Source organism: Cucurbita pepo, chromosome LG06 (genome assembly GCF_002806865.2).
Source record: "Cucurbita pepo subsp. pepo cultivar mu-cu-16 chromosome LG06, ASM280686v2, whole genome shotgun sequence".
NCBI classification, from domain to species: Eukaryota; Viridiplantae; Streptophyta; class Magnoliopsida; order Cucurbitales; family Cucurbitaceae; genus Cucurbita; species Cucurbita pepo.
Window position 1 is genome coordinate 4722349 of NC_036643.1, and position 11819 is coordinate 4734167.

The following is an 11819-nucleotide window of genomic DNA, read 5'->3' on the forward strand; positions in this document are numbered from 1 at the left end:
ACGCAAAAGCAACCTATTTTAACCAACCATATTTAAGTAACATGAACAACAGAAATCAAGAGGACGAACTTGAAATTTTGTATTCCTATCTATTTAAATGAAGTACATGAAAAAGTTTCCCACTTTTTAAAAGAAAATAAAAAGATCAGTAAGAACTTGACCTTCTTTACACGGACATATCCTTCAATCCGGCAGCCTCCTGCTGATGGAGCAGGCCTTTTAACATTTCCTGTTGCATTGTTGGATTTATCCTCTAAAGCTAACTTTTGTGATCCCATTGGAAGAGGTGCAATCAAATCTTCCATTGTCTGAGAGGAACAATGTTCAGAAATTAGATGACACAGTTGTGAGTTTTATGTGCAATTAAATTTCAGCACAATTAAATTTATTAAGGGGCTAATGTGGCAAAAATAATGTTCACTATTATTTAAGTATTTTTTTTTTTTTTTTTTTTTTATAAGAAACCAACTTTTACATTAGCTAATATGAAAATAATAATAAAAGTTCCTTTCGCTCTTCTTTCAATCTCTCTTCCCTCTTTTTGCAATCCCACCCACATCAACCCATGAATCATTGCTCATCACCCGAGATCCAGAAACTCACCACCAACACTCAACTTCAATGGCTCCCTCCCCTTACTCAAGTTACGTATTGAAGTTCAAATCTGAAACTTATTTCAGATTAGAGGGAAGCAAACAAAAGGGGTGGATGAGACCTCTTTTTTTAGGTAGATGGTGTCAAGTTTAAAGGTTCTTTGATGGGTTGCAAGAAAATGAAAAGGCATTGGGTTGGTTGGAAAATTCTACCTCAGAAGAAGGGAAGCGCTGGGAGATTAGGGGCACTGGTGAGAGGGTAAAGGGAGGAGAGGGACAAAAAGAGAAGGAAGAAGTTGATTAGAAAGAAAGAAGGGAGATAAATTTAGTTCTTTACAATTAGCAATTTAATAAATATAAATTCATAATTTATGCCACATCAACTAAATAGTAATAATAAAGAAAGGTCAAGTCAGCTCTGTTGTTAACTGAAGTGACGGAAAGCTGACCATAGGAACAGAAAACAAGATTATCTGAAACTTAGAGGGTTGAAAAACGAGATTATCTGAAACCTCAAGGGTTAAAATGTTAAGTTCGAAACTTAGAAATTATAAGCAAGTGTAAACACACGTCATCTCCATTATAGAATTAAAATCCAGCTAAAATTGAGTGTGATGTAATAGTCATTCAAAGTTGAATGTTATATAACCTTAACCAGCGATTCTGAATCTCGATCTCCATAATAAGATTCATGGTCATGGTGTCCATGTTCATCCCTACAAAAAAATATTGAATAATTTGATCATGCGCAGCAGCTTGAAACCCAAAAAGAAGATTCATGATCATGGAGAAGCAGAGACGCAGATCATATAAGTAAGAAAAAAAGATGAGAAAAACTCAAAATGAAGCAGTTTACTCAAACTGGGGGAAACTATAACATGTACAAAACAGTTATTTAGCTTGATAGAGTAGTCTGGCTCTTTTTGGACTTGTATGTCCCTTCACTCTTTCATTTTGTCTTAATAAAAGGCTGGTTTTTCATGGTGTAGAAATATATATGTATGTGTGTGTGTGGTACAAGACTGACAATCTTTCATAATATTACCAAGAGATATTTCCAGTTTCCATGCACGCCAACTATTTGGATTTCTTATGAATTTACCATTTCTGGAAGTCACTTTAAGATGACTAAAAGATAAGAACCTTTGAATATCAAGAAAATGTGAAGAAGCATTAGGAATTAAACTTATTCCGAACCCATGTTGCACAAGCAAACCTCTTTTTTAGAAAGCAAGCAATTTCAATTCATAATTCATCAAATACCCTGCCCCTTACACAATTTATCAGACATTTTGATTCAAATTCAAATACTGAGAGAACCAAGTAATGATAAATGCATGACTCAACATTTTACAATTGATGATTTTTTTTAAGCCAATCGATTACCGTTTGCATCACTAATCATTGCATGCTCACAGAAACCTTGAAGGCCTTGCAAACATACACTTTCCCAAATTTGTGAAAGAAATAACCAATTTGTATCTCAAAAACTAGACGATTCTGTAGTTATATTCATGTACAAATCAACCAACATGGACAAAATAATGGACAAAGCAAATTGAATAACCCCACCACCACCACAATGGATGAAATATAATCAATGAGAACAAAATATATACATAAAATGTCGTAGGAACTAGATGGAAGTAATAATTATCAAGGAGAACTTCATTTACCTTACATCACTTCCCTTCCGGAAAATGCGAATAGATGGATAACCTTGTATGTGATGCCTGAATTTCCCATTGTTAAGCATGGTTAGCAGTAAAGAAACTAATTCAGGCAACCAAAGAATAAGAGTTGTGCCATGGAAAATTAAAGAGAAAGGCAAAAGGGTTGGTCATAGACTCGTAGTAAAGTCAAATGTAAACTATGCATATCCCAATCATATGCCAGTAATAAGGGGAAATTATAAAAATCCAAAACAGAAAATCTTCCCAACATTCGAGAGACCTAAGAAGAATAGATAGTATAGATCAAAATAGAATCTCAACAATTATTGATACCAACTCTTTGGACAGGTAAATCAAACATTTTGACTACTTTGAATAATATACACACAGACAAGATCAACTTTATGATAAGAATAATGGCCTGCTACAAGCGCGCTTCACATACAAAAATGGTGATAAGAGCCAAGGTATATAGGTTCGAAAGGGAGGCAAAGCAGGGGGCTAGTTGGTCTTTCTGTAATAAAGACAATCAATAAGTCTATTGGGTAAGGTCAGTATATACTGGTCACCCTGTATGGGACCAAGCGTTTGTCATCTTTAAAGACTACAGTTCTCTGGGGAAGGATAGAACCAGGTCCCTCAAAAGTCACAGAAACCAACATAGCTTTTTTATTATTATTATTAGACAGTGTCAAATCAATTAAACTATCACTTACTTCCGGCACAATTCACCATCTTCCGTGCAATCAACCTTTGCCATGAGAATTCGTCCATCAAATTCTGGATCATATCTGGACAAACAAGTGCTTCCTTAAAAATAGACAGCAGTGACTAAAGAAGGGTAATAAATGTTACTATGACACAATAAAAAGAATAAGAAATAAATAAAACAGAAGCAGAGCACCTTTCTCTTATAGTTTTGGCAGCTTTCTCCCACGAAGGTTTCTGGAATATAATAGAACTCGTAAGAAAATGGAAGACAGTAATGTATTTTTCCAAAGCTCGTGATAGAATTCATGTGCCAGGCCTAATTACTATATTGTTTTCTCAATGGCCATAAGCAGGACCAACAATAGCCTATGTTTTTGGACCTAAGATGTGTACTATCCATGATAATTCTAGGTCTTCAAGGATATTGGATAGCAAGCACAAGATTCAGCTTCCTAGCTTCATCTTAATCAAATTTAATCAAGATATCATATCCTTAACATAATGATTATCAGAGAACATGATAAGACAGCATCTNAAAAAAAAAAAAAAAGAAAGAAGAAATCATAATAAATGATCTTTTCAAGAGTAGGACTTATAGAAAAAAAAAACAAACTTTTGAGATAAGTGATGACAATACAGAGTGCTAGAGAATATTTTATCTCTAGTATTCTGCACAGCAATGTTTCGTGATAGATTATATTTATGTAATTCTTAAGTAGTCAGTTTACAGAAAAGAATTTCATACTCCATTTAGATTAAATCACCATATAGGTTCTTAGTTTAGCGGGAAATAGGCAGCTTAAACAATTCGGAAGAAAGAGAATCCATATATATAATAAAAAATGAAATCCACAGGAAAACCTAGAAATCAAAAGAATTTTCACAAAAGAATATTAATATCCACCTCCAAATAACTACGGGGATTTTTGTTATACTCATATATTTATATAGAAAAGCGCACACAACAGAACCAAACCTACCAGCTTATTACTCCAATAGCACCAAGGAGCATAAAAATTAACCACCAAAATAGGATGCCTGCAGAAGTGTAATTTGAAATAAACCATACGATACGATTGATTGATCATAATGATATATAAGGTAAAATTAAGAACTGAAACTCAAAAAATAAAGAATTTGAGCCCCTGATACTAATAATGCTTACTGATTAGCATATCTATCGAAGTTCCGAAAATTCAACACAGTGGAACCTTCATTGGTTTCTTCATCTACTTCATCCCCATGCTTAATCAAATTCAATAGTGGCCCCGATTGATACTCGGAACCAGTGGACCGCAAATTTGAATCTATAGAAAATTTACGAATTGTTTTCGTAATATTCAACCGATTCTGTAGAGGGAAATATTTAGCCTACTGTAAGCAAATGAAGTTTAGAAAGAATCAATATACAGTCAGGTACTACGTGCGGAAATAAGTGATGATACTGTTTGAACAAACATAAACTTAGCTTGTTTTATATTAATTTTTGGCGGCATGGAGCACCTATGCCACTCAAGTGCTGTATTACTATTGTTTAGCCATATTGACAAACACATTTTTGTTTAAGTAAACGACTGACAAAATTAAAGGATAAAAACTTACAGTTCCTAACACATCGTGCACGTCTACAGCAGCAAATTCGCATGAGAGTGCAAGGAAACTACAGACAGAGAAATAAAGAACGAAGATGAGTGGGAAATTAGACAACCAACGACTTTATTTAATTTAGTTCAATTTTATTATTGGTTATATAGAAAACAACACGTGGGTCAATATTCCTTTCCACGAAAACCACTTTCATTAAAGGAGGAGTTCATAACATGTTATATATAGAAACATACAGTACCTGATATTGAAGTCCATCCGTAAGAAGTCACCATCATTACTGTTGTCAACAATTACAGATGTAGACGTGCTAACACTCAAATAATTACTCAATTCCTGAAATATAAAATTAAAGATCAAGAACAACAAAAACATACAGATGTAGCTAAAAAGGATAGGATAAAATCGAACGAGCGGAAATAAGGAGTTGATCTTGAAATAGGTGGAACGATTAACCATCTCCATGCACAACTAGTTGATCTCGAATATTGAATTAAAGAGATAGAAGCAAAGTACCATTCCAAATAAAAACATCATCGACAGAGCAGCTACTATGGATAATCCTGCTCCAGATAATGTGGCCTCTGTTAAATCTCTTGGTATTTTTCTGCACACATGGGAGATCATCTTTCAACATGTGCAAAACCATATCTTTACAAGAAAACTAACAAACCTATAGGAATTCAATTCAATTAGGTATTAATCCTTCTAATTGCAGCACGAATATCACATCTAGCTAATTTTATGTGTTGTCTGGAATTTTCAAGGTGTCGAACTACATTTGCAATCAATTCAAGCCTCTTGATCTGGTGAAAATTAACTAATATTAAATGCATAACATCATTCAAGCCAGAACCAAATCCCACCCGAATGCCACATTGCTTCCAAACAGACGGTTAGGTTAAATATCATTTCGATCTGCAAACAGCCAACTTTACGAAAATTACAACCCCAACAGAAAAAAAATGGATTTAGATCATTTGACCAAACAAGAAAAAAAAAAACACCGAGGCCATCAAAACCACCATTCAGCCACCTCACTTTCGCAATTAAATCATTAACAAACAAACAAACAAACAAAAACTCCCATAAAACAAACGAAAATCACACACGGTCGATATACAATACCGCAAATTCTAATCACAACATTCTGACAAGAGATCCTTCAGATTACCAGCAACATTACACAAAACGCGTANTAGTGCATGCAGCTATACCACAAAAAAAAAAAAAAAAAAAAAACCATGGCACTTCACAAAATGTCGCAGAACTGGGTGTTTGAGAAACAGAGACGCATTGAAATCACGAAATGCAAAGTGGAAAAGGAAGAAGGAAGAAAGAGATCTATATCAGACCTGTAGAAATCCACAGATTTGAACTTGGTGGAAGAAATCATGGCTGCAAGCAAAATCCAGTCTCCACGGACTCACTCTCGAATGAAAGATGTAAAAAACAAAGAGGGAGGAGAAGGTCCAGGAATTGCGTCCTTTTGGTAAAGAGAAAGTGAACCGTCTCTCTACGGCATCGCCTGGCTCGCCCCGAGTGCACACCAATCGAAGATATGGAATTATCCTATCAAGGTTAAATTTGGAAGATAAAAAATATAGCAAAATTAGCTTGGTCCGATTGGGTCGAGTTGGGTCGAGTTGGGTCGGGTTGGGTTAGGTTAAAGAAACCTCGATCGAACTTGTGACTTGACCAACCCGAACAAAGTTAACAACTCAACCCTCTATTTTTAAATTGGGTTGAGTTTTTTGAGTTTTTTTTTTTTTTAATTATTTAAAAAAATTATATTTAATTATAATATATATCACCGTAATAATTTAAATATCATTAGTTATAAATGTTAAATATTTATTATATTCATACTAGTCGTGCGGACCGACCTAAATTTTTTTGTTTTTAAAAAATATCTAACTTGATATGAACTAAAAGACATCAATCATACAATATATCTCAATCGAGATGTGAATAAAATATTATTGAAATTATTGAAAGATATTTCAATTCATGCCACATTCGTAAATAATGAACTTTCTTGTTATAAATTTTGGATGGATTACAATTTAGAGTAATTTAGAGTTATTATATTTTATGACTTTGTTACTATTACCTAATTAAATGTTTAATTATGGTCAGTAAGTAATGTTACAAGATGTCTTTAATAGTTTTATTTTGACAGTACATAAAGCTATGTATGTTGTATTCATAAGTACACTTGAAAAATGTAGTAAAAAAAACATATGTGCTTTCTTTAATTTTATGTAGTTTAGGTTGCATGTAGAATCATTCAAGCTCAACATGATCAATCTTGCTTGTGGAGTGATTCGAATTTTAATCAAGTGTTCTTGCCTTGAGATATTTGATCAACATGAATCATTCAAGCAAGACATGATCGATCTTACTCGTGGAGTGATTCGAATCTCAAACAATGTTTTTGCCTTGAGATATTCGATCAACAAGGTAATCCGAATCTTACTTCCTTTGTAGTGATTCCTTATCATATCATAACCTAACTCGTCTAGATTAATCGAGTTCTTGAGCCAATGAACATCCCTAAAATATTAATTTTAAGAATTTAAAACTTGTGTTTATTTAATATGTTTAACCGTTTAAGATAGTTGATTTTGTGTTTAATAAATTATTGAATTTTGTAATTTTTTTTTTGTAATGATAAGTTGGTAATGCCCGGTAAAATCTCTCGATGAGTTAAATTACCAATAAACTGATCGTATTTTCATGTGTATTTGATATGTACTCCTTCCACCGTAGTCTAAGGTTCGAGTTTTTAATTTTCATATCACCAAAAAAAGATCGGGTTGCTAAGTTGAATTGTCGATCGGAGGTATTGGGTCAACGACGATTACCGGGGTTGATAGGTCATAGCACACGTTCACGATCGTGGATAATTGAAGAGGAAAACACGTCTAACACCATCCACTATTCTACTTAATTAAAATTAAGTTACAGGCTATTTATAATTATTTTACCGAACTTAAGACTGAATAGTCACTATTGAAATTTTAGAGACTAAATATACGTTATACCAGTAATTTTTTCAAGTGTATTTAACTGATAGTTAAGATGTATTATTTTCAACGAGTACTTAAATAATATTTCAGTTTCGTTAATTTTAATTATATATATATATATATATATATATATATTTTTCTATTATATTTGAAAATAAATATTTATTTTATGCAGGCAAAAGCATTTTGTTCCTTTTGGGTAAACATCATAATAAAGAAACTTAATTACATTAATTAAAAAAATAAAAATAAAAATACAAACAAATTTAAAATCATAAAATTTTAATGGGTGGTCAAAGTACAATGATTTTAAAAATAAATTAATAAAAATAGTCATATATTTTATTTAAAAATACCCTTAATTTTAAAAAAAAAAAAAAAAAAAATTTACTATTAATATTCATAAATTTTATTTTATTTATTAATTCCTTTTATATATGTAAGGGAGTTAAAAAGAATATCTATAAAATTTAAAAAATAACATTAATATCCTCTACCTTTATAAATAATAAAAATTATTATTAATATATGAACGAAAATCGTCTATTGACACCTCATATAATATCTCTAAACGAACGTTAGCTTTGAAAGCTTACGAGTATTTGTGCAACGTGGCACTAATATTAAGAGTATTCATTATTATTTTTTAAATTTAGAGGTAATGTTAAAGTTTTTAAAAATTTTAAAGGTATTTTTTTAATTTTTTTAATTAAGAGTATTAATAAAACTAAAAAAGTATTAACAATTTTTTTAAAAAAAATTTAAAGGTAATTTTTAGATTTTTTTTAAAATTTAAAATTGAAGAATATTTTAATTAATTAAGGCGTAGAATTATATATGACGTCATTTGTATAATATTTATTTATAATTAAAGATTTAAAATAAATTATCTAAATAACGCGAGCCCAATCTAATCCAAATATTAACGGATAAACTCTGTCGATAAAAAAATAATAAATAAATTAGAGAATTTTATAATCCAAATAATAATTTAATTGCTCATATCTCTACGCGCCAACGGAAACTTGGTTGTTTTTGACGCGCCGTTTCAATCGCTGGAGCACTGCCGTATTGCTCTTTGACACCCCCGTTGAAGAGATTATCTCCGCCGCCGCTCATCGGTATCACCGGCGCCTGGGGTCTCACGGAGAGAGAGAGAGACACAGAGATTCATCAACATGATCAACAGAACTGTATTCTCTGCTTTGAAGAGATCGATTCTTCCATCGTCTTCGTCGCAATTACTCCCGTTCTTTTTCTCCTCCGCTTGTCGATCTGTATGTTCTTTTCTTGCTTGATTGTTTTTATCGATTACTCCCGAAAATTTTCTAAAACTGTTCTGGAATTGCAGGCTAGCACATTGGTTTTGGCGGAACACGATGGCGGATCCATCAATGCCGCTTCCGTTAGTGCTATAGCGGCTGCCGGTTCTTTGAGCAAAGACAGTTCGATTTCCGTCTTGTTGGCTGGCTCAGGGCCTTCGCTTCAGGAAGCTGCTGAACATGCTGCCTCTTGTCATCCATCTATTTCTCAGGTATCTTATGATTTCTTACATGGAAAATTCGATTGCCGAATATTTTGCTTCAGATGTTCTTTTGTTTTTCAATGCATAACCTCGTAGAACTTGTGCAAATATCAGGAATTGTATAGTAGTGGGTGGTTTGTTCTATTTTGATTCAAAGATTAGAGCGATCCAGTGTTATTAGGATCATTCCCCTTGGTGGTTACACTGTTACTGATCTTAGAGGTTGAATGTTACTTAGGTGCTTGTTGCTGATTCCGATACATTTACAAACCCCCTGGCAGAACCTTGGGCTCAATTAGTCCAATTGGTTCAACAGAGGAATGGATATTCTCATGTAATTGCGGCTTCAGGTTCCTTTGGGAAGAACATTCTTCCACGCGCTGCTGCTCTTTTAGATGTTTCTCCAGTTACCGATGTCGTTGCTATATCTGAATCTCGTCAATTCGTGAGGTTCGTCCAGTTTTTTAGCTCATAATCATTGAGTACAATGATGTTGAACTGTTTTGTGTACTCTACATTAATCCTGACAAATGTTTATCTCATGTATTGAACATTTTTTTGTTGTTGTGTAATTAGGAAAATATACTTTGCAGATGTTCATCTTACTGTTGATGTTGTTTATGGTGCAGAAGTTCATTTTCTTGGGGAACTATTTATTTGTTACTCAATTGTTTTTCACCATTCCATGTTTTAATGTCAACATTTCTGAATCACAATCGTGCATTTTATGGTGATTTCGGTTTGTGATTATGATGTACCACTATTGTGAGATCCCACATCGGTTGGGGAGGAGAACGAAGCATTCTTTATAAAGGTGTGGAAACCTCTCCCTAGCATACGCGTTTTAAAAACCTTGAGGAAAAACCCGAAAGGGAAAGCTCAAAGAGAACAATATCTGCTAGCGGTGGGCTTAGGCCATTACATTAATTCTCCATTTTTTTTTAGCTAACATCATTCTTAATTGATGATGCGATTTTGAACTCGTAATAGGCCCATATATGCTGGCAATGCACTTTGTACAGTTCGATACACCGGGGCTGACCCTTGTATGTTGACCATACGATCTACATCGTTCCCAGTGACCTCGAAATCAGCAGAGTCGACATCGAATAAGTCCCCTATAACTCAGGTCGATCTCTCAACGTTTGGTGGAGGTAAGCCTATAGCCTACTCTGCCATCTCAAAGAAAGCCATAACAAATATATCATTAGAGTGAATGCTTCTGCTTATATGATTACCCATAAGCATAGTTTTGATGAATTTTCCATCCTATATGGGAAAGAACATCCTCCATACTTCTACTTTAGATCATTTTAATCTCTGTTCAAAGAATTAGGACGTGCAATTAGGTTTACTGAGCGATGTCAATCTTTCAGATTCTATTGGAAAATCTAGATATGTAAAGCAAACATCTCAGGAAGCAGAACGACCCGATCTTGCGAATGCACGTGTTGTTGTCACGGGAGGACGTGGTTTAAAGAGTGCCGAGAACTTCAAAATGATAGAAAAACTCGCAGCAAAACTTGGTGCTGCAGGTAGATTCAGTTTGAATTGAAACTAAAATTATCTTTCTTTCTGCATCATCAATTATTACATTTTTTTCTCCGTTTATGTGATATTGACTGTTAAATTTCCTAACATATCATGCCTAGAAATGTCTGAAGAACAGAAAACATTAGATCTCAAAACTCTTAGTATAATTCTTTCTACTGTATCTAAGTAATCAATTTTGTCAATAACGAAATAAGAATATGTTGTTTTCTTTATTCTCTAATCTTGTAAGCTAATCTGTTCTTATTCTTTTATTTGTTTAGTTGGTGCTACACGTGCTGCTGTTGATGCTGGATTTGTGCCCAATGATCTTCAGGTAACGTTTCTGGATGCTTTCTTCCAAGTTGAGAGTATTATCTGTTTCCTTTTTTTGGAAAAAAATTTCTTACAAAGAAGTATTACCCAACTTTTTTCATTGAAGTTTACTTAATCCAAATTAAAAGCGGACACCAGGGGTGTATATGGTCGGGGTTGAGTTGGGTTGAAGGTTTTTTTGGACCAACCCAAACGTTTGGGTTGGTTTGATTGGTAACGCAACCCAACCCGAAAATTTTTACAAACCAACCCTCTATTTTCGGGTTGAGTTGTTAAATTTTTTTATTTATCCACAATTCATAATTAATTGATACAATATTAGATAAAAAAATTAAAAGTTCACAAACAAATACAAATCAATCTATAATCATTCGAAAAACTAGTCTTTCATTGAAATCCAACTGTGTAGGGAAGGTGAACATTTAGAATCCCCTGCCCATCAAGAATTCGAGGAGAGATTAAATTTAAAAAAAAACTAAGATGAATGTTTTTATTCCATTCACTCTCTTGTCCTTCTTTTTTACTTTCTAATTTTTCTTTTATGGGAAATGTTCTTGATATGTTGTGCAATAACATGGGTTGGATTTATTCCTAGCCTTCTCTTAAATGCAAATTTCTTCCATGATCCTGGATTATTAAGTCTTCTGCTTCTCAGGTTGGACAAACTGGTAAAATTGTAGCACCAGAACTGTATATGGCTTTTGGTGTATCAGGAGCCATTCAACATTTGGCTGGGATCAGAGACTCTAAGGTTATTGTGGCTGTGAATAAGGATGCAGATGCACCAATATTTAAGGTCAGCAACACCCCCCCC

At 33.5% G+C, this 11819-nt stretch overlaps 2 protein-coding genes across 2 annotated transcripts in view; one reads left to right on the plus strand and one right to left on the minus strand.

Moving 5' to 3' along the window:
* The window catches only part of LOC111797578 (protein disulfide-isomerase 5-4-like), a 7992-nt gene extending 1869 nt beyond the window's left edge, over positions 1–6123 (minus strand). Inside the window, exons 1-11 of the mRNA XM_023680624.1 lie at positions 5938–6123; positions 5099–5189; positions 4824–4918; positions 4580–4637; positions 4143–4327; positions 3958–4015; positions 3171–3211; positions 2983–3057; positions 2270–2326; positions 1243–1309; positions 162–308 (exon numbers count right to left, since the gene is read on the minus strand). Coding sequence (XP_023536392.1) covers positions 162–308; positions 1243–1309; positions 2270–2326; positions 2983–3057; positions 3171–3211; positions 3958–4015; positions 4143–4327; positions 4580–4637; positions 4824–4918; positions 5099–5189; positions 5938–5978 — 915 coding nt within the window. The 5' untranslated portion in view covers positions 5979–6123. The remainder of the gene's footprint in view (positions 1–161; positions 309–1242; positions 1310–2269; positions 2327–2982; positions 3058–3170; positions 3212–3957; positions 4016–4142; positions 4328–4579; positions 4638–4823; positions 4919–5098; positions 5190–5937) is intronic.
* A 2485-nt stretch (positions 6124–8608) lies between these two features.
* Positions 8609–11819, plus strand: part of LOC111796465 (electron transfer flavoprotein subunit alpha, mitochondrial) — a 4172-nt gene continuing 961 nt past the window's right edge. Inside the window, exons 1-7 of the mRNA XM_023679086.1 lie at positions 8609–8891; positions 8966–9148; positions 9378–9589; positions 10130–10293; positions 10516–10674; positions 10954–11006; positions 11661–11801. Of these exons, the coding sequence (XP_023534854.1) occupies positions 8793–8891; positions 8966–9148; positions 9378–9589; positions 10130–10293; positions 10516–10674; positions 10954–11006; positions 11661–11801 (1011 nt within the window). The 5' untranslated portion in view covers positions 8609–8792. The remainder of the gene's footprint in view (positions 8892–8965; positions 9149–9377; positions 9590–10129; positions 10294–10515; positions 10675–10953; positions 11007–11660; positions 11802–11819) is intronic.